Source organism: Colobus angolensis, unplaced genomic scaffold (genome assembly GCF_000951035.1).
Source record: "Colobus angolensis palliatus isolate OR3802 unplaced genomic scaffold, Cang.pa_1.0 Scaffold284, whole genome shotgun sequence".
In the NCBI taxonomy this organism is placed as follows: domain Eukaryota; kingdom Metazoa; phylum Chordata; class Mammalia; order Primates; family Cercopithecidae; genus Colobus; species Colobus angolensis.
The window spans coordinates 4288771-4312166 of NW_012116088.1; the positions used below are offsets into that span (position 1 = coordinate 4288771).

General features: G+C 39.4%; 1 protein-coding gene across 2 annotated transcripts in view; it reads right to left on the reverse strand.

The window, feature by feature from the left end:
- Positions 1-23396, reverse strand: part of CC2D2A (coiled-coil and C2 domain containing 2A) — a 136235-nt gene that overhangs the window by 14984 nt on the left and 97855 nt on the right. Inside the window, exons 26-32 of one of the 2 annotated variants that reach the window (XM_011948833.1) lie at positions 19663-19768; positions 19354-19463; positions 17753-17849; positions 16640-16738; positions 12866-13042; positions 6417-6620; positions 292-381 (exon numbers count right to left, since the gene is read on the reverse strand). In XM_011948833.1, the coding sequence (XP_011804223.1) occupies positions 292-381; positions 6417-6620; positions 12866-13042; positions 16640-16738; positions 17753-17849; positions 19354-19463; positions 19663-19768 (883 nt within the window). The remainder of the gene's footprint in view (positions 1-291; positions 382-6416; positions 6621-12865; positions 13043-16639; positions 16739-17752; positions 17850-19353; positions 19464-19662; positions 19769-23396) is intronic. The other variant, XM_011948834.1, reaches the window with a different exon arrangement.

Sequence of the window (23396 nt, forward strand, 5' to 3'; positions counted from 1 at the left end):
AATAAAACCAAGAAGTTTTACAGTAATACTGGGAGGGTAAATCAGCATTAAGACACCTGAAGTGTTATTTTTAAATTTTGTGTGAGTAGTTAATTTTTTGTTAACTTCTGAACTTTGGGAAAATTGAATCAGGAAGAAAAAATACTTCAAAATTTAGCTCATATTACTAAACAACAGCCAATTAGATTTTTCTGGCTAATGAATGTTAGAATTTAAAACTATGCAAGCCAGTTAGCTAATACTACATTAAGTCAGCTCAAGTTAGTAAATCTGTGAAGAAGAACTACTTACATCAGATGTGCTCCAGAGGTCACAGATACCACCAAATGAGACAGTGTCAGGCAAGAAGGGAATCAAGGACACGTATCGAGCCACCAGTTCCTGTATAATCAAAATGAGCTTTACAAAAATAATTTCTAATAAAACAGAATGCTGCATCCCCTACCTCATTTCTTAAATCTCAGATATTACAAACATTTACATGTACAAAATGAAACGAATGCTCACTAAATGCTTACTAAATATTGTATTAATATCATCTCCATCCTCACCAAACACCCTATATGGAAGGTTATTGTTATTACCCATCCTTTACAGATGAAGAAACTGTGTCCCTTTGACAAGTCTTTTTTTTTCTCTTTCATTTCACACTACTTTACTTTCTGATATAACAAAACTCTCTAGAATCATCTTGAATTTTCACTTGGCCCAGTCTTGAAAGCAGTCACTTCTCTAAGGAGCCCTGGTTGAGAGGATGATAGTACTTGGGAACCAAGACATGTGGTTCCCAATAGTATTTGGGAACCAAAACAGTGTGACATTTCAATGCGTTTTTACATTGTATAATGTTGAAATCAGGGTAATTGGCATATCCATCACTTTAAACATTTATCATTTCTTTGTGGTGATAATATTCAAAATCCTCTCTTCTAGTTAGCTGGAAATACACTACACATTATTATTAACTATATTCATCATACCTTGTAATAGAACACCAGAACTCATTCTTCCTAACTGAAACTTTGTACCTGTTGAACATCCTCTCTCCATCCCCACTCCTGCCTTCCCTCCCCAGCCTCCAGTAAACACTATTCTACTCTCTACTTTGAGATTCCACATATGCATGAGATCATGTCGTGCCTGTCTTTCTGTGCCTGGCTTATTTCACTTAACGCACCCACCAGGTTCACCTATGTTGTCGCAAATGACAGAATTTCATTCTGTTTTGTGGATGATTGACATTCCATTGTGTATGTATACCACATTTTCTTTGTTCATTCATTCATAGATGGGTACTTTGCTTAATTCCGTATCTCGGCTATTGTGAATAGCACTGCAATACATGTGTGAGTGCAGATACTTCTTTGATATACTGATTTCATTTCCTTTGGATATATACCTAGTAATGGGATTGCCAGATCACATTGTCGTTTTGATTTTAATTTGTGAGGACCCTCTATACTATTTATCAGTATTGACTGTATTAATTTACATTCCTACCAACTGTGTATAAGAGTTCCTCTTTCTTCAGACCCTTGCCAGCATTTGTCATTTTTTGTCTTTCTGAAAAGAGCCATTTTAACTGGAATGAGGTGGTATCTCATGGTTTTGATTTGCATTTCTCTGATGATTAGTGATGTTGAACATTTTTTTCATATGTTTGTTGGACATTTGTATGTCTTCTTTTGAGAAATATCAATTCAGCTCTTTTGCTAATTTTTAAATCAAACTATTTGGGGTTTTCTGCTATTGAGTTGCCTCAGTTCCTTACATTTTCTAGATTTTAACCCCTTGTTAGACACAGTTTGCAAATATTATCTCCTACAGGTTGTCTCTTGACTCTATTGATTGTTTCCTTTGCTGTGCAGAAGCTTTTTAGATTGATGTAATCTCATTTGTCTGTTTTTGCTTTTGTTGCCCATGCTTTTGAGGTCTTATTAAAAAAATCCTCCCCATTTCATGAAGTACTTCCCTTGTGTTGTCTTTTAATAGTTTCATAGTTTCAGTTCTTACATTTAATTCATTAATCCTTTTAGAGTTGATTTTTTGTGTATGGTGAGAGATGGGGGCTCTCGTTTTATTCTTCTGCCCATGGATATCATTTTTCCAGCACCATTTATTGACCAGACTGTCCTTTTTCTCAATGTGTGTTCTTAGTGCCTGAGTCAAAAAATCAGTTGGCTGTAAATGCATGGATTTATTTCTGGGTTTGCTATCCTCTTCTATTGGCCTATATGTGTTTTTAGACCAGTGCCATGCTGTTTTAGTTACTGCAGTAGTATATTTTGAAGTCAGGTAGTGTGATACTTCCAGTTCTTTGTTCTTTTAATCAAGGTTACATTGGCTATTTGGGATCTTTTGTTATTTCCGTATGAATTTTAAGATTTTTTTTTTCTATTTCTGTGAAGAATGTCTTGGTATTTTGATAGTGCATTGAATCTGTAGATTGCTTTGGGTAATATGGATATATTAACAATATTAATTATTCCAATCCATGAACACAGGATATCTTTCCATTTATTTGTGCCTTCCTCAATTTCTTTCATCAGTGTTTGTAATTTTCTTTTTTTTTTTTTTGAGACGGAGTCTCGCTCTGTCACCCAGGCTGCAGTGCAGTGGCACAATCCTGGCTCACTGCAAGCTCTGCCTCCCGGGTTCACGCCATTCTCCTGTCTCAGCCTCCTGAGTAGCTGGGACTACAGGTGCCCGCCACCACGCCCGGCTAATTTTTTGTATTTTTAGTAGAGACAGGGTTACACCGTGTTAGCCAGTATGGTCTAGATCTCCTGACCTCGTGATCTGCCCGCCTTGGCCTCCCAAAGTGCTGGGATTACAGGCACGAGCCACCACGCCCCGCCCAGTGTTTGTAATTTTCATTGCAGAGATCTTTCACCTCGTAGGTTAAGTTTATCCCTAGGTATCTTATAAATTTTTGTAGCTACTGTATATGGGATTGCTTCTTGATTTTTTTAAGCTAGTTTATTATTGGTGTATAGAAGCACTACTAAATTTTCTATGTTGATTTTGTTTCCTGCAACTTTACTAAACTCATTTGTTAGTTCTAACAGTTTCTTGATGGGGTCTTTAGGGTTTTCTAAATTTATGATCATGTCACCTGCAAATGAGAACAACTTGACTTCCTCCTTTCCAATCTGGATGCCCTTTATTTATTTCTCTTGCCTAATTGCTCTAGCTACAGCTTTCAGTACTATGTTGAATAGAGTTGTAGAAAGTGGGCATCCTTGTCTTGTTCCAGATCTTAGAAGAAAACTTTTCAACTTTTCACTGTTCAGTATGATGTTAGCTGTGGGTTTGTCATATATGACCTTTATTGTGTTGAAATATGTTCCTTCTATACACAATTTGTTGAGTTTTTATCATGAGGGATGTTGAATTCCATTGAATTCTTTTTTACCATCTGTTGAAATGATTAAGTGGTTTTTGTCCTTGATTCTGTAAATGTGATGCATCACACTTACTGATTTGCCTGTGTTGAACCATCCTTGCATCCCTGGGATGAGTCCCACTTGACCATGTTGCATGATTTTTTAAAATATATTATTGAATTTTGTTTGGCAGTATTTTGTTGAGGATTTTTAGAGCTATGTTTATCCTAGAATATAGGCCTATAGTTTTGTTGTTGTTATGCCTCTGGTTTTGGTATCAGGATAATGTTGCCCCATAAAATGACTTTGTACAGAGTTCCCGCTTCTTTAATTTTTTTGGAATAGTTTGAGCAGAATTGATGTTAGACATTATTTAAATATTTGGTGGAATTCAGCAGTGAAACCATCAGGTCCTAGACTTTTCTTTGATAGGAGACTTTTCATTACTGCTTCAATCTCATTACTTGTTATTGTTCTGTTCAGGTATATTTCTTCATGATTCAGTCTTGTTAAGGTGTATATTTTCATGGATTTATCTGTTTCTTCCAAGTTTTATAATTTGGTGTGTAGTTGTTCCAATAAGTCTCTTATAATCATTTGCATTTCTGTGGTATCAGTTGCAGTGTCTCATTTTTTATTTCTGATTTTATGTAACTCATCTCTCTTTTTTCTTATTCCAGCTAAAGGTTTGTTGATTTTGTTTATCTTTTCTAAAAATCAGCTCTTTGTTGCATTGATCTTTTGCATTTTTAAGTCTTTACTTTGTTTATTTCTGCTCTTATTTTTATAATTTCTTCCCTTCTACTTAATTTGGGTTTAGATTCTCTGTGCTATATTCCAAGTAATTTCTTTGCATGTGTATTCCAGTTCAATAATTCTCTCTGTATTTAACTGTATGTAATTTACCTCTTATTTAATTCTATTCAATGTTTTGTTTAACCTGTTTAATTCCTAATTTTAACTATTATATCTTTTATTGTTATAAGTTCCATTTGGTACTTTAAAAAATCTGCCTGTCAGTTACAATGCTCTATTGTTTTTTAATTATACTTTAAATTCCTCAAATTTCTTAAACATATTAAACATGTCTATTTTATATTTTATATCCAATAATTCTCCTGTCTGAAGTTACTAGGGCCTGATTCTTCAGTTTGCTGTTTTTGTGAATGAACTCTTACCTTCTTTATGGTGACTTACTTCTTCATTGATGATCTTTCATTGTATATTCATGTTGCTTGGAATTTTTTTCTGTGGAATTTTTTTGAGGCTGAGTTAGAGGGGCATTCTTCTAGGAATATTTGTGGTATTTGTGTTTGCTTTTGACAGGGATCTAGGGGCATTACCAACAGGAAATACTTTCAACTAGATTTTCAGTTGAGGTTTTTTTTGGGTTATACAGGTGATATAAATTCCAGTCTCAAATGTGAGTAAATACAGAGTGGGGGTTAGAAAATTTTCTTTTTTTCTCTTCCATCCAAAGTCAAGACTGAGACAGGCAGGGTTTCTTCTGAAGACAGGGCATTTCCTAGTTTATCCATTGACGGTATTATCCTGAAGAGTCCCAACTGTGTATTTGAGTCTCTAATTCAATCTTCCAGGCTGCTCTAGCCCCATGCATTATCCCTGTCTTCCACAGTCTTGTGGCTCATCGAAACCCAGCTATAGTCATTAGGAATTATCAGATGACCTGAGAGCAAACACTGTTTCAAGCTTTCATCCTTGTAGAATCTTGCTTTCTTATTTCTTGTCTCTTATATTTTCCCTTTCACTTTACTTTCATTTCAGCCATGACTTATTAGATATTTTATTCATCACTCTTAAGTGTTCTCTACTGGGAGACGTTTTCTGTACGTTTACTATGCTAGGTAGACTAGATGTTCCTATTACTGTTTTCTATAAAAATTGAGTAATATAAAAAGCAAATGAAATGTAGAACACAAAGTGGTGTTTTTTGATACATCTATATCTACAAAAAGATATATCATTACCTTGTTTCTAAATTACTATATTAATGACTATTAGTAGCAATAACTCCCTATATTATCGACTCTCCAAAGGCAGTTATGGGTTATGGTATCCATGTAAAATTAGCCTGGTTAACATATGGCTTCTGATTCACACAAGTTTGTGATGGGTATGGTGCTCTGAAGCCAGAGAATGGTGCATACATATTTAATGGCTCAGTGTGGAAGTACTTTGGAATAATGGTGTAAATGCTGAAAATACTTAAATATTTGAAATAATTTTTGCTTAATTTGAACTCAGTGTATATATAGCATTAGGCATAATACTGAATAGTTATCTTAATATAGTTGAATGTGTATAACTTCTGAAGTCAGAGGTATCAGTTCAAATCGTAACAGAGTTATTGAGACTACACAATGAAAACATGTTTATGTAACACATTTTGGAAATGTAAAGTATTTTCCATATGTTACTTTTCCAACATATGGAAACATAGTTCCAGGGACACAGTAAGCACTCAATAATTTTTTGCTGAAACAGTGAACTAAGGATTATTATCATCCCTGGTACCTTTAGACTTTTTTTTTTTTTTTTTTTTTGAGACAGAGTCTTTCTCTGTCATCCAGGCCGGAGTGCAATGACATGATTTTGGCTCACTGAAACCTCTGCCTCCTGGGTTCAAGCTATTTTTAGGCCTCAGCCTCCCAAGGAGCTGGGACTACAGGCATGCACCACCACACCAGGCTAATTTTTGTATTTCCAGTAGAGATGGGGTTTCGCCATGTTGGCCAGGCTAGTGTCAAACTCCTGGCCTCAAGCGATCTGCCTGCCTTGGCCTCCCAAAGTGCTGGGATTATAGGCATGAGCCACTGCCCGGCTGCCTTCAGACTTTTCTAAAGGAAGAAAACCTCATGTTAATAAAAATGTTTTAGTCATTACTTTTATCTTTAATGATCTTGACATAGTTAATATCTTAAGCACTATGAAATATGGTAATTAAAATGGCAATATATTGCAATGTGAAAACATTTTTAGCACAGCACTTATTGACTATGAAATACTTACTGCAGTTGCCTGTAGATTATTGGGGTAGACATTAAGGAGCTCCTGAGGAGGGTTTAAAGGTTTGAGATAACGTGTGATAAAAACAGTTTTTCCGCTTATATCAGTTACTGTTGTAAGACACTGACGATTTGGAAACTTTAAGGCACATTCAGCTTGAAATTTCTCAGTTGCTTGAAGTAATTTCTCATCTTCCTGAGACTCAAACTTCAAAAAGAAAGACTTCATGGAGTTTATATATGATTACAAGAGAGAAAGTACGTGTTCAGATTCCACAGTCAACATGCATGAAATGTATGGTTTGGGAATATGACTGACACCTTACAAAGCTGTCTGTCCTGGTGTCCCTGCAGCTTTATTTAAATTAAATTTGTAGTTTGAAAATTAGACCGACTTATTAAATACTTAAAATATATTTGACAGGATTGAAAGAAAGTAGTCAACAAGTAAGCAATAATATGGAAACTACTACATTAATGAAATAATCTGTGAAAATTAAACTGTGATGTACTAATTCCGATTGATGAGGCTAGAATTAGGCAATAGAGTTGCGTGTGTATTTTGATGGTGGTTTTAAGTGTGCGGGCTGGGGGGCAGCCTCAGAAAATCTAACATCTCAAATGCAAATCTTAAGCAACTCACGTTAAATGGGCAGCAAATTTATGGTTCTATATTGATGTGTTAAAATGTTTCAAGTTCATAAGCATTGTAATAACTAGTAGTAGTGGATCTCAAAGGAAAAAAGAGGCTCTGAGAACCAAGATGAGCAAATAATTCCCAGACTTTTTTTTTTTTTTGAGACAGGGTCTTATTCTGTCACCTAGGTTGCAGTGCTGTGGCACAAATACAGCTTACTGTACCCTCAAACTCCTGGGCTCAAGTGATTCTCCCACTTTGGCCTCCTAAAGCAGTGGGATTACAGGCGTGAGCCACTACATCTAGCCACCAATTCCCAGACTTTTAAAAAGTAACTCAAAGCAGATAAAACAGAATGAATGTAAATTTCCTTTACACACATATTGTCATTTCCCCTGCTAAAGCTGCTACTGACAAAAATAACATGAAAAGGAGTGGGTATTTAAATATTTTAAAACGATTTTTTTGTATAAAAATATTTGCATAGTTGGTTACATTTTAAGGGATTTCAGAACAAACTAAAAATTTTATTTTAAAAATTAATTTTTGGGGCTGGGCACAGTGTATTGCACCTGTAATCCCAGCACTTTGAGAGGCCAACACAGGAGGATCACCTGAGCCCAGGAGTTTGAGACCAGCCTGGGCAACGTGGTGGGACCCTGTCTCTATAAAACAGACAAACAAACACAAAAAGACAGCCAGGTGTAGTGATGTGTGCTTGTAGTTCCAGTTACTTGGGAGGTGAAGGTAGGGGGCTCACTTGAGTCTGGGAGGCGGAGGTTCCAGTGAGCTGAGATTGAGCCATTGCACTCCAACCTGGGCAACAGAGTGAGACTCTGTTAAAAAAAATAATGATTTTAAAATAGAATTTAGAGGCAGTGCTTGAAAATGTTTTTGACATTGTGGTATATTTGTTTTCTCAGTCTTTCTCACAAAGTGAGATTCCTGACTTTTAAGGGATTTTGTATTTTTATCTCCAGTATGGAGAATACTACTTGGCACATAGTAAGTGTTTAACAAATGAGTGAATGAATGAGGCAATGGAAAACATTTCATTACTTTTTATGACCTCAAATAGAATCTAGATTATCCCAATTGTTCTTGTCTGCCCCTTATATTGGGGCTGAACTGTGGCTTCTATTTCAAATTTGATTACTATACCCTAAGAAGTTGGAGTAGTGGTTGTAGGGGTTATTTAGGATGGAGACATCTCCAGAAGCCTCCTATATATTCTCATAAAATGTTCCTTGACGTCTAAATCTTAACATCATCACAATCATAACTGCCTACTGCTGAGCATAGTGCCAAGATACAGTAGCTACCTAGTAAAAGTTACGACAAATATATAACTAAGTGAAAGAGGTAAGCTCATACGGCTTTGGTGTAGGTGTATCACAGATTTCTAATGTAGAATGGTCAATCCAGACGTAATTGTAATTGTGGAAAAATGGAGAATTATAAAACAAGAATGATGTGCAAAAAAGCACACAGTTGAATTCATCCCTATTCCTCTAACCTATTTCATTTGTTCATTCATCCAAGTTTTGAAAAATGTTTGTTGGGAGTCTGAAAAATTCCAGCACTCTGAATAAATGAGTATGAAAGAATCCTCCAGAAGAACTTTTAGTCTACAGGGGAACATTAATAAGCAATCAGGGACTTGATACAGTGCTGTGGGAGCATTTAAGAGACGCAGCTATAGGCACTGTCCAAAAGAACAACAACAATCTTGAATCAGTACTGATTATTGGCCTTCCAAGTTAAAAAAAAAAAAAAAAAAAAGTATGTCTAAAGCTTTTTCTGCCACTTTGATTGGAATGTTCTGTTGAGTCACTTGCCTCTATAAGCAGTGCTTCTTGAGGCCTGTGTTTGAATATTCCTTATGTACACCTAGCATACACACGGTAAGCATTTAGTCTTCAATACTTGTCTAGGTCACCAAGATGCCATTTTATGGTGTGAAACAGGAATTTAAAGATTAGTAGTATGCTATGTTAGTGATCTAAGAAGTGCCAAGGACAAGTTAAATACTGAAAGAATTTGGGTCATTTATGATGAAACAAATTAAGGTGGAGCTGACTATTCAGTTTGATTCAACAGAAAATTTGAAAGGTTCTTGACTGGTTCAATTCTTTGACCTCTAATGTAAACATGTATAAAAAATTGAATGGGTTTATGTTGCCTTTGAAAAGCTACACTGGCCAGGCGCAGTGGCTCACACCTGTAATCTCAGCACTTTGGGAGGCTGACGCTGGAGGATCACTTGAGCCCAAGAGTTTGAGAGCAGCCTGGGCAACAAAATGAGACCTCAACTCTACAAATAAATAAATAAATAAATAAATAAATAAAATTAGCTGTGCCTCGTGGCACATGCCTGTGGTCCCAGTACTTGGGAGGCTGAGGTAGGAGCATCGCTTGGGCTGAAGAGGTTGAGGCTGCAGCAAGCCGTGATTGTGCCACTGCACTCCAGCTGGGTGACAGAGCAAGACCCTCTCTCAAAAACAAAAAACAAGAACAAAAAAGAAAAGCTGTACTGAGACAGCCCCAACCCACCAGAAATAAATTCCAGAGATATACTGTAAGAAGCAACTTGTGGATTTTATAGATTTGCAAAGAGTGGAGCTAGCTCCCAGTGTGCAGGTGACATTCAGATTGATGACTTCTTAGATTTTCAAAGCTAACTAACAATCTTTCTCGTAAAATGAAATGGGCCAAAAGACAAAGCAGGACATTCCTCATGGAGCTGGAGACATCTGTAATTCAATGCCCAGGCATTACAGATACATGAGGACATAACACCTGTCCTTCAGGTGGCAGTGGACAGAAGCAGCTAATTAAAGCCTAATAACTATTGACCAATAAACAGTAAAACAAAATAGTACCTTCTTAAGCATGTTACTCATCTATCAGAGGCAAGAAAGAAAGAAAGAAAAAGAAACAAGAGGCAGGCTTTATTAACAGAAATAATCTTTTTTAAAAAACGTATTTTTAACCAAGATCATGTAAGTGATATTAAAATAAGAGTTTCAGGAGTTTCCACAATGAGATACCATCTCACACCAGTTAGAATGGCAATCATTAAAAAGTCAGGAAACAACAGGTGCTGGAGAGGATGTGGAGAAATAGGAACACTTTTACACTGTTGGTGGGACGGAAACTAGTTCAACCATTGTGGAAAACAGTGTGGCGATTCCTCAAGGATCTAGAACTAGAAACACCATTTGATCCAGCCATCCCATTACTGGGTATATACCCAAAGGATTATAAATCATGCTGCTATAAAGACACATGCACACGTATGTTTATTGCAGCACTATTCACAATAGCAAAGACTTGGAATCAAACCAAATGTCCATCAGTGACAGACTGGATTAAGAAAACGTGGCACATATACACCATGGAATACTATGCAGCCATAAAAAAGGATGAGTTTATGTCCTTTGTAGGGATATGGATGCAGCTGGAAACCCTCATTCTCAGCAAACTATCGCAAGAACAGAAAAATCCAAACACTGCATGTTCTCACTCATAGGTGGGAATTGAACAATGAGATCACCTGGACACTGGAAGGGGAACATCACGTACCGGGGCCTATTGTGGGGAGAGGGGAGTGGGGAGGGATAGCATTAGGAGATATACCTAATGTAAATGATGAGTTAATGGGTGCAGCACACCAACATGGCACATGTATACATATGTAACAAACCTGCACGTTGTGCACATGTACCCTAGAACTTAAAGTATAATAATAAAAAGAACAACAAAACAAAAACAGAGTTTCAGGAGTTTCTACCCATCTTTAAAAATTTTCCATTAGTATATATGTTTAAAATATCCTGTGGAATGGTTCCATATAGCATGGTGGTAGAGGAGAGACTCTAATCTGCTAATCTGGGAAGTATTGCTGTAAGTGGAAAAACAATTCCAGATTGTGGACCCTATAATTTTAGGATGAGAACTTCTCTTTCCTGAGTTGTCTGCAAGTGAGACACTGGTGTTTTCTGCCACTGCGTGTTTTGGACGTAAGGGTTTTGTCAATCAACATGCCTTCCTTGTCAAACAGCCACAAAAAATCTGCCTTCCATAGGGGTTTTCTAAACCCTCATTTTAGAGGTCTAACAGTGCAAAGGCAGAATCTGACTGCCATTTAACAGCTTTAGGGAAGGAAGGTTGCAGGACTTGAGGACTGTGGTTCAGAGCCCTGGAGGCCTCTTAAAAGTCCTGCAGTAAGAAGTCAGGGCCCGTGAGGGATGCCTAGTGTGGAGGAATCTTGGGCTTTCATCCTTTCTGCCAGGATAGACTGCTTTCACATGTTTTAGAAATACACCCCCAAGGTGGGGTCCTAGCTGACTGCCTGTTCTTCAGTTATATATACGTAGAAATAGCAAAATCATCTTTTGTCTAGAAGTATTTTTGTGTGTAAACATGTTTGTTGGTGTTCATTTGAATTTATATTATACATGAAGACAAACATTCAGAATATATTTTTCCCTTTCTAAAAATATTTTGAAATGCATATATCTAGAGAAGCACTGTTTTACTGACAAAATATACAATTAATTTAAATTTCAGTGCATTGCAGATGGGAGATAGTGATAATATTTTTCTCTGGGAACCAAATTGTAATACTGGAAAAAAAGGAATATGTTTATTTGTTTCCATCTCTGTCGAAATCTTAATTATAATGGATAGACTAGAGTAAGCACAATGATCTGTGCACTATAGGTTAGTAGTTAACAACTTACGCTTACATGTGAATGTAAGCTTGGAGAAATTTTTATCTCCTTTTCTAGCCTACTGTACTCCCAGTGCCTAAGAAATGTCTGTCACATAGAAGATGTGCAGTAAATATATGCTGAATATATACAGTTTAGAGTTAGACAGACTTGTGTTACCTCTACCTATGTCACCCTGCATAAATCAAACCTTATTTTCCTCTTCTATAAGTTGGAAACCCCTTGTCCAAGACACCTATGCGTATTCAGGTGAGAACATGTATCCAAGGTTTGATGTAGTGCTGAGGACAGAGTAAGGATTCAGTACATTATGGTGGTTGTTGTAGATGTTATTACTGTATTTGTTTACATATGAATAAGAGGTCACCATCAATATATTCTCCCAAATCCAATGAGGGCAGTATGTATAAATGCTGTACAGGTATGTTAGAAGAAGACATTTATTTCTTAACACATTTATGCCTGAAGTTGCAATTTTTTGAATTTTTGCAGTCAGACCTTGGCAATGACCTTGAGAGGTAGGCTGTAAATAACTCCCACATGCTTAGCGTTCCAATAATGGAAGACTAGGCATAAATGGGCTTAATGAAGGTTTGGGGACAGTTGCTAACCAGTGAAAGTTCTGGAAACTCTTTTCTAGAGCTGTTTAAAAGCATACTTGTACGTATGTTTATTTGTTTCATGAAATGAATTGAGGTGACTCATGAAGGTCATCTAGTCTTGTGATCCTGTGAATTGATTCAATGCATACCATAGCCAAGGATGTAAGATTAGACATGGAAATGTATTCTTGCCAATATGTGTCAAATAAAAGAGCAATCTGATTTTCTAGTTTGTGATATTTTATTTTCTTCACATTGAGAACAGTCTTCTAGAAGTAGAGCATGTTTGTATTTGTCTTGCTTTGCCTAAAAGTCTATTTTCTCACCACCATTCTGTCTAAACTGAAAGAATAATAAATGGAGACTGAAGTAAGGAAACCTTTGTGGACTACAGTCAAAGTTCATAAAAGCATAGCCTAGTAAGCACTTCTTGCATTTTACCAAGATAGACATGGGTTTCCAAATTATAAGCAGTTACCTTTTCTCGAATGGACTCTCCAGGAACCAGCTGGGGCTCAATGGTAATAAAGAGGGTAATGTAGGAGCCTTCACTTAAGCTTCGGACAGAATCAAAACCCCGTTCAAGAATCATATTTCGCTCCTTACTGTAGCCCAGAAGAACTGGGGGAATATCTATTTTAAATGTTCCATCAATCTGTGAAGAAAATATGACTTGGTAAACATCCTGATGCTCTTTCCAACAGAAGTTCAGAGGCAAGCATCAGCTCCTCATTGTCTAATAAACTGAATCAAAACTGCTCAGACTGGCATTCAAAGCCACTCCCATCTTTCTGACCTCATCTCTCTAAGCACTGGCCAGAAAGGGCTCTGTACGTCATTGCCTTCTTCTCATTGTTTAGCAGAGGGTGTACTGAATATATAATTTGCTTCAGTTCAAATCTTGGTTTAAATGCAGTTTTGGGTTCAAAACTTGGTTTACAAATGAGGAATCTGAGGCTTCCTCGTTAGTAAAAAGAGACAATAATGGTATCTACTTTGTGGGGTTGTTATGAGTAGTGAGTGAATAGATACAAAACACTAAGAAAAACATCCAGCATACGGGAAGCAATCAATAAATATTGGCTACTTGGCCATTCCCCATTTGTAGAATGCTCAGCTTCCCATCTCCATTTTTCAGAATTTTAATTATTTTCCAAAGCTGAGATCAAATGTTATCTAAGGATACAGGAAAACAAGAGTATAAAAACTATGGCAGGCTAGGCACAGTGGCTCACACTGGATATCCCAGCACTTTGGGAGGCTGAGGCAGGTAGAGTACTTGAGGTCACAAGTTTCAGAAAAGCCTGGCCAACATGGTGAAACTCCATCTTTACCAAAAATACAAAAATTAGCCAGGTGTGGTGGCACATGCCTGTGGTCCCAGCTACGTGGGAGGCTGAGGCAGAACAATCGCTTGAACCTGGTAGGCAGAGGTTGCAGTGAGCCGAGATGGCGCTACTGCACTCCAGCCTGGACGACAGAACCAGACTCTGTCTCAAAAACAAAAACAAAAAACGATAGCATGGAAAGTACAGCTGCAATAACCGAGCTTGTTTATTCTGTAAAATAGATTACACAGGAGGGAATGTGTGCCATTTTTGAAGATTTGAAGTATAAGGATTTAAGACAGGGTTTCTCAGCTTGGGCACTGTGGTGGTTAAGTGTCAACTTGATTGGACTGAAGGATATAAAGTATTGTTCCTGGGTGTGCTGCCAAAGGAGATTAACATTTGAGTCAGTGGACTGGGAGAGGCAGACCCACCCTCAATCAGCACCATCTAATCAGCTGCCAGCATGGGTAGGAGAAGAGTAGGCAGAAGAACATGGAAGGACTAGACTGGCTGAGCCTTCCCCCCTTCATCTTTCTCCCACGCTGGATGCTTCCTGCCCTTAAACAGACTCCACGTTATTCAGTTTTTGGACTCTTGGACTTACACCAGTAGTTTGCCAGGGGCTCTACGGCCTTCAGCTACAGACTGAAGGCTGCACTGTCAGCTTCCCTACTTTTGAGGTTTTGGGACTCGGACTGGCTTCCTTGCTCCTCAGCTTGCAGACGGCCTGTTGTGGGGCTTCACCTTGTGATTGTGTGAGTCAATTCTCCTAATAAACTCCCTTTCATATATATATCTATCCTATTAGTCCTGTTCCTTTAGAGAACCCTAATACAGGCACTGCAGATATTTGGCCAGATCACTGCTTGCTATGGAGGGCTGTCCTGTGCATTGTAGGATATTCAGCAGCATCCCTAGCCTCTGCACACTGGATGCCAGTAGCAGTATCAACTCTTACTAGTTGTGACAGCCAGAAATGTCTTTAGACATTACCAAATGTAGGTACACTTAAGAACACGCGCTTTGGAGTCAAACTTTTTAAATGACAGAAGTAATAAAGTCATTCTCCAAAATGTACTGAAACATAGAAATCAAAAAGTTCAATAGTTTTCTCTGATTTTACCAACCTCATTTCCCAGGGATAAGCAATGATAGTATATAGAAAGCCAGTACAAGTTGAATCTCACCTCTATTGTAAACTTTGTGATTTGAGCAAGTTACTTAACCTCTGTAGGTTTCTGTTTCTTCATTTATAAAATGTAAGGTTTAATTGAGGTGATGTATAAACTACCTAGCAATAACATATAATATGCACCCAATAAATATTGTTATTAATATTATTATTGTTGAATCAGGTTTCTACTTGTTATGTGTGGCTCCAGAGAACTGAGCCAGGAGCTAAGAATAGGAATTACAGGGAAGTATATAGATTATGACATAGTTCAAGGAAAACCTTTATGACAGAGCTATTGGGAAGAGAGCAAACTGCCTCAGAAGGTAGTGAGTTTCCGAGACACCTACACAGAGCAAGATATTACCAGAATATAGTGAAGCAAATTCACTTGTCAAGGAGTTTAGAGTAATTCTTTTTGAATACCTTCCCAAATGTGAAATTTAGCAATGCCAAACAACTATCACAGGCAGTGTGATTTGCAAAATAATGTGCTTTTGAATTTTTCTTTTTTCTGTTTAAAATCTGTTCAGAGAGGGAAGTGTAAATTCTTTTGACAGACATGTCACTGCATAACCTGTAGCCGGTCCCTTTTGCTTAGGGAAGATTGCATTTCCAATTGATCCTTGGAATACAAACCAATTCAAGCCTCTCAGACTTGAGTTTTGGTCTTGGTCTTTTTTTTTTTTTAGACGGAGTCTCGCTCTGTTGCTCAGGCTGGAGTGCAGTGGCGCGATCTCGGCTCACTGCAAGCTCCGCCTCCCGGGTTCACACCGCCATTGGTCTTGGTCTTAATGGAGAGTTTGTGGTCCAGACAGCATTTACCCTGTGTGGACATCACAGTGATTCAAAGCCTCCTGTTGCCATGGACTTAATACTGGTATGTTAAAGCGATTTCAGAATCTTTAACTGTCCTAGATTAGAGCTACTAAGTCGTTCAAGAGTTGTCAACTTAATGGATCCCCTTAATCAAAACCATTAACTCTGCAGAAGGGTGTCTTTGTTAAGCATGTCTCTGCACTTTTCATGTTTTAAATAGTGAGTACTTGTAGAAATATTAATGGAAAGCACTTGATTGAATGGGCTTTCAACTGACCTGATTGTTTTCTTCAAGTTACTTTCAGGCATCTATCCATTCCACCTTTGTTGTTTTGACAAGTTTCCACTTTATTCTACCTTACTCTTTACTTGTATTTAATATTTAAAAATTCTCAGATTTGAAAAGTCATACATTTAACTACTAATTCTAAGGAACATAGATAATGCAAATATGACAGAATATCAATGGTTTCAGAGGTTTGTTTCTTTTGAGCCTTCTATGGGCTTTGCATGTATATTCTTCCAGTGTTGAGGATGTACCACACAAAGGAAGTTTTTTCTTTTTTTTCTTTTCGACATGGAGTCTTGCCCTCTTGCCCAGGCTGGAGTGCAATGGGGCGATCTAGGCCCTCTGCAACCTCTGCCTCCCTGGTTCAGGCTATTCTCCTGCCTCAGCCTCCCGAGTAGCTGGGATTACAGGTGCACGCCACCATGCCCAGCTAATTTTTTGTATCTTTAGTAGAGATGGGGTTTCACCATGTTGGCCAGGCTCGTCTCCAACTCCTGACCTCAGGTGATCTGCCCTCCTTGGCCTCCCAAAGTGCTGGGATTACAGGCCTGAGCCACCGTGCCAGGCCACAAAGAATGTTTTAATAGGAAAAATGGATAGAGAAATTCCGTGCTGTCGTAGACTTCTGACTTTGATACTTACCCTTGCTTGGAAATATATTGTGCTAAATGGAATTTTCACACATCCCAGCCAGTGTCTCTCAATACGGGTATGGATTCCACTTCCTCTTTCACGGTCATCCTAAAGGAAGGGTGGGAAGTAATAGTTGCTTAAGAACTCCAGGAACTCATTTAATTAATGTGGCAGCAGGAAAGCAGCAAGATTTTAGCTGAAAGCATGTGAACTTACATGAGACAGACCTAATCAAATTCTGGTACAGATATATAATGGCTTTGTGGCCCTAGGAAAGTCATTTGACCTCTCTGAACCTTAGTTTTCTCATCAATAAACTAGAGATTTAACAATCTATAGGATTATTTAGAATAAAATCAGACAATGTGTGTAAAGCACCTAGTACAATTCCTAGCACAGAGCAGATACTCAAGTGAAAATAAAAAAACTACCTCCTTCTCCCGCTCCCCTTTCCTCATTTATACATGTCAAGTTTCAAATATTTCAAACACAAGAAAGATGGAAAATGTTATCAGAGGTGTTTGAACCAAAGCGACTCCATCTTGAGTAAGGGCTAGGAAACATGAGGCTGGGACTTGTTGGGCTTTCCCAGAAAGTTAGGCATTCCTGGCCTCTAGATGTTTACAGTTAAGGGAACAGACTGATAACATTTACTAAACAGGCCCAGACTTAGGAGTGTCCTGATATCCTGATATCTTGAGAACAGAAGCATTCCTAATTTGCTTTAAATATAATAATATAGATTCTTGCAAAATACAGTAATTTAGAAAATTAATACTTTATCACAAACTCTTGTAGCAGAGCACATCTTCCCGTGATCTTTTTTTTATCCTATATCTAAACAAGGGTTCACCCAGGCTGAATGCATTCTTCCTCTTACTTTCGAGACCACCCTATTCTGTCTATAGAGTAGCTGTTCTTTCACCACTTTACTTTCCTAATAAACTTGCTTTTGCTTTGCACTGTGGACTTGCTCTGAATTCTTTCTTGTGTGAGATCCAAGAACCCTCTCTTGGGGTCTAGATCAGAACCGCTTTCTGGTAACAATGTGATTGGAACTTAAGTAGTGGGTAGATGATATGAAAATGAATACAAGTGTCTTTCTTAAAACTGAGAACTTACCTCTAAGACATCATGCAGTACTTCATCAAAAATGTTAATGAACACGATGTCTTTCACTGACTGCAGACTGGCTGTGCTATAATCTCCATTAGGAGCCCTGCAAGACAGCACATGACCAGGGACTGTGAAAATAGGCAACATAGAAATTATGAGCATTCAAATGTCAGCATTTGAAAAATACCCAAATATGAGCATAGATGTTAGAATTAAAAGCATTGCCTTCATTTCTAGGATTTCTCTTGTACAGGGATACTATAATACCTACATTCAAATAGACAGAGCATTAAATTAGAGAGTGCAGAGACAAACCCTCTGCTGGCTTGTCCTGGTGAGTCTCATATTCCCCCACACCCTTGTGGTAAGATTTTCAAGGAGGCAGCTTGCCAGGACTGAGCTGGCTCAGTGGACAGGCTACAAGGTGTCCAGCTGACACTGGAGCTAGTATATGGACTTTCTAAGCAACTGGGCCCCAGAAGGGTGCTTCTCCAGCAAGACCACTCTCCAGTGATAAACCTCCTGCTGGCTGGTTAGTTGCATGGTCCCTGCCTCACACTCACTTTTTCTGTATATAAGTAAAGCAATACAAGGGTGAAGTCTCCTGTAACATAACCCAATTTGAGTCTAGCTAAGCCTGGAGCAACCATGCCTCTGCATGGCAGGGCTGGTGACTGGGGTACTAGGTGTATTTTGTCGAACATTTGCCTTTATGTTTTCTTGTTCTTTTTGCTTGTTCTGTGCATAATAGTGGTAGCTGTTATGCACAGCTTCTGACTTAACTAGTTCTTATTTATTTATTTATTTGAGACAGAGTCTTCCTCTCTCACTAAGGCTGGAGTGCAGTGACGTGATCTTGGCTCACTGCAACTTCCACCTCCCAGGTTCAAGTCATTCTCCTGCCTCAGCCTCCAAGTAGCTGGGATTACAGGCATGTGCCCTGGCCTCAAGTGATCTGCCTGCCTTGGCCTCCCAAACTGCTGGGATTACAGGCATGAGCCACCATGCTCGGACTGACTTAAGTAGTTCTAATCCTTGCTATGTCTCTAATTTACTGTGTGGCTTTAAGTAAATCACCTTCCCTTTTTGGGTTTTAGTTTCTTCTCCATAAAGGTAGAGGTTGGACTAGATAATCTCCAAGCTTGCTTCAAGTACTGAAATAATAAGAACCATTTAAATACCTAAAATCCTTTGACCAAACTTCTGAAATGCCTATTTATTTATGGTGAGGAAGAAAGTATGATTTATGGGAACTAAGGAGTTTCAGATTTACTTGAGGGGACAGAGGAAGAAAGGAAAGCAATGTAGGTCATTGGGGTCAAGGGAATGAAAAACTTTGGACTTCAAGAAGCCAGAGCCTGGAGGAGCATAGGATGTCCCAACAATGAACCCGGGGTTTTAAAAGTTGAACATTTTTCCATTTTTATTCTTGAAGGGAGTCAGCTGTGGTACAAGAGGAAAAGCATGGGACTTGGTGTCAGGACACCTGGATCTTGTTGCTGCTCACTAGCTACAAAACTCTTCACCTTAGCTATTTCTCATGAGCCTGCTTTCTTCACATTTCTTCAAAATGCCCTATACTTCTTTAAAGAGGAAAATATGCTTACCTAAATGGAAGTTCTAGTTCTTCATTCCAGCTGGGGTTTGGTCCTTCAGCCGTAGTTGTATGGCAAACTGTTCGTTGAAAAGAGACTTCTACAAAGGGACGTACTAAAACCTTAAAATCAAGAGCAAATTCTGAGTTCCCAGTGGTTAGTCAAATTATTTTATTCTTAGCAAAAATATAGTATAGTATATTTACTAAATAGTATGTTTCCAAAGAAAATGAAGCAGAAAGCAGACTATCCATGAAGTTTACAGGCATTTCTTAAAAACGTAAGGGACAAGATGGAAAGCTGAAGTCCGGCATCTCTCACCTGGCTGAGGGGGTAGTCAGCATTATGGGTTGGGCTATGTGTGCTTGGGGAAGCAGCACGCTTTTCACTGAACATCCTTGAAGACTTCGACGGCTGCTGGAATTTGCTAGGAGGGAAAATGTATGAAGGAAATTAATGATGGGGGAAGTCTAATTATATATTGAGAAGACGATTATTTATTTATTGAGACAGGATCTCGCTCTGTCACCCAAGCTGAAGTGCAGTGGCATGATCTTGGCTAGTGCAATCTCAGCTCACTGCAACCTCTGTCTCCCAAGCTCAGGTGATCCTCCCACCTCAACCTCCCAAGTAGCTGGGACTACAGGTGTGAGTCACCACACCTGGCTAATTTTTGTATTTTTAGTAAATATGTGGTTTTGCCATATTGTTAAGGCTGGTCTCAAACTCCTGAGCTCAAGCAATCTGCCCACCTTGGCCTCCCAAAGTGCTGGAATCACAGGCATGAGTTACTGCACCCAGCCTTATTTTTATTTTTATTTTTTAAATTTTTTGAGATAGGGCCTTGCTCTGTTGCCCAGGCTGGAGTACAGTGGCATGATTATGGCTCATTCCAGACTCAACCTCCCAGGCTCAAGCAATTCTCCCACTTCAGCCTCCTGAGTGGCTGGGACTACAAACACATTCCACCATGCCCAGCTAATTTTTAAAATTTTTTGTAGGGACCAGAGGTCTCAGTATGTTGCTCAGGGTGGTCTTGAACTCCTGCGTTCAAGTGATCCTCCTGTCTTGGCTGATATTCCAGGTGTAAGCCACCATGCCCAGCTTGAGAAGATGCTTTTTTCCAAAGATGTATGGCCCTGGTGGCTGTGGTGACAAACATTCTCCCTTAAGCTTGTTGACATTGCAGAAGGCTTTAGTATGCTCTGGTCCCCACCGAGTCACCTAGAGATTGCTAGAGCCTTCCCCAACTTCCATTCCCAGGCCTGTGTGCTAAGAACAAAGGAAAATGTCTCCTTTCTCCTCCCCTCTAGGGGGCGCCTGAGTGGGGGACCTGCCTTTCCCTCCATAGATGAGAGCCTCAATCCCTCACAGGTAGGAGATCCGAGCTTCCTGACCAGCCTGCCCCATCTCCATCCAGTCCAGGTTCTCCCCACTGTATGTTCTTTGTACCTGCACCCTCCAATAACCCCAAGCTACACATGTCAGGCAAGGAATCTCTTGGGGCCTGCCAAGCCTCATCAGGAAAGGGAGGTGCAGGGATTCCTAGCTTGAGTTAGGATCAGCGAGTCTTATCCTCTTCTCCCTTCTCAACTGCTGTTCTAAGGAAAAAATGAAGGTCAAATCCAGAGAGCCTCTTCTGGATACCTCCACCATCACCGTAACAACATACTTGCATATTTGTATTGAACCTTACGGTTTGCCAAGTATTTCACATTCATTACTGGGCAAAATACAAATAGCCTCTTTCTATAGACTATCACCTTTCACAGCTAAGGTTTCAGACAAATGTAAGTGGAACATTTAATGCAACAGCTACCATAGAAAAGCTCTTTTCTCTTTGGAAAACCATCAGTTACTTTATTAAACAGACATTTGTGGCTGGATGCAATAGTTCATGCCTGTATTCCCAGCACTTTGGGAGGCCAAAGTGGGAGAACCGCTTAAGCCCGGGAGTTCAAGACCAGACTGATCAACAGAATGAAACCCCATCTCTAAAAATATAATAAATTAGCTGGGTTTGGTGGTATGTACCTGTAGTCTTAGCTACTTGGGAGGTTGAGGCAGGTGGATCTCTTGAGCCCAGGAGTCCCAAGTCTGCGGTAAGTTATGATTGCACCACTGCACTCCAGCCAGGGTGACATAGCAAGACCCTGGCTCTAAGAAGTAAAATAAAAAAACCCGCAAAGCCCATTTTTTTATTACCTATATTTTAGGCCCCATGTTAGACTTTGGGCTTTTAAGATGAAGAAGATAACACTTCAGTGCAGACTAGACTGGAAGGCAGACACATGAACAAATCATCTCAATAAAGTGAGATAGGTATTAGACTAGAGGGATGGTCAGAGGCTGTATGAGAACAGTGAGGGAGGCAAAAACAACAACAACAACAACAACAAAAAACCCCTATGTGGATGAATGCAAAGGTAAAGGGTGAAGACTTGGGCAGGTTTAATGGAACAGTTGATGTCTGAGCCGTCTCGATGCATCTGCATTGAATGTGTAGCATGTAGGATCAACTGTGCTCCCTTAATTTAGTTGAATGAAATGATTTAACACTTAAAAATAGTCTATGGAGGTGAAAACTACAAGAAGCACCTCTATGTTCTTTAAAAAATAGTTTTTCACCCCAGTTGAGCTTTGAGGCAATCAGGGTGAAAGCGTAGGCTGTGAGCTCAGGAAAGCAATGCCACAGCAGATTCAAGAGCTTATATGGACATTTACAAGTAACAAAGCATTAGGAATAGTTGGTGATGGTAGATGCTTTCTAATAGGTTAAAGACTTATTTAAAAAAAAAAAGACACACACAAATATGTAGGGGCCGGGCACAGTGGCTCATGCCTACAGCCTCAGCACTTTGGGAGGTAGAGGCAGGAGGATCACTTGAGTCCAGGAGTCCAAGACCAGCCTGGGCAAAATTGGGACACCCTGTCTCTACAAAAAAATAAAAAATTAGCCTGGCATGGTGGGGCACACCTGTAGTCCCAACTACTTGGGAAACTGAGATGGGAGGATCCCTTGAGCCCAGGAGGTCGAGGCTGCAGTGAGCTGTGATAGCACCACTGTACTCAGCCTGGGGAACAAAGTGAGACCCTGTTTCAAAATAAAAAATGTAAGGCAAAATAATGGGGTGAGAGGAAGGAGAGAGACAGAACTAAATTAAATGGTAAGAACCTAGGGAGAAAAGACACCAAGGGCTGGAACAGTGCTCCTCCAAGGAAACAGGTAGGGCTGAATGACCTTAGCCAAGTCACTTATACTCTCTTTACTTCCATTTCCCCTTTTGTGAAATGGAGATAGTAATAGCAGTAACAGTTAAACGAAATATATATATATTTTTTGAGACGGAGTCTCACTCTGTCACCCAGGCTGGAGTGCAGTGGTGCAGTTTCCGCTCACCGCAAGCTCTGCCCCCCGGGTTCATGCCATTCTCCTGCCTCAGCCTCCGAGTAGCTGGGACTACAAGCGCTCACCAACACGCCCGGCTAATTTTTTTGTATTTTTAGTAGAGACGGGGTTTCACCGTGTTCACCAGGATGGTCTCGATCTTCTGATCTTGTGATCCGCCCACCTTGGCCTCCCAAAGTGCTGGGATTACAGGCATGAGCCACCGCACCCGGCCTTGAAATGAAATCTTATATGTGAACCTGCCTACCATGGTGCTTGAAACATGGTGAATGCATGTTAAGTGCTACTTTCTCCCATTACACTGGTAAGGGCACCACCAAAAAGAAGTTTCAGGCCAGGTGCATTGGCTCACACCAGTAATCCCAGCACTTTGGGAGGCTGAGGCAGGAGGATTGCTTGAGGCCAGGAGTTCCAGACCAGCCTGGGCAACATAGCAGGACCCTGTCTCTACAAAAAAAAGGAGTTTTAATTTTTGGTCCTTCCTTCTCTGTTTCCTCAGACTCATCTTCCCTATGGCTGAAGGCTCCTTGTTGTCCCTGGTGTAGTGAATTCTAGTAGTCATAACATATTACTCAGAACAGATGAAAGGGAAGCCACATTTTTATGGTCACATGTTTCAAACCTTGGACAGACACCTTCTGTGACT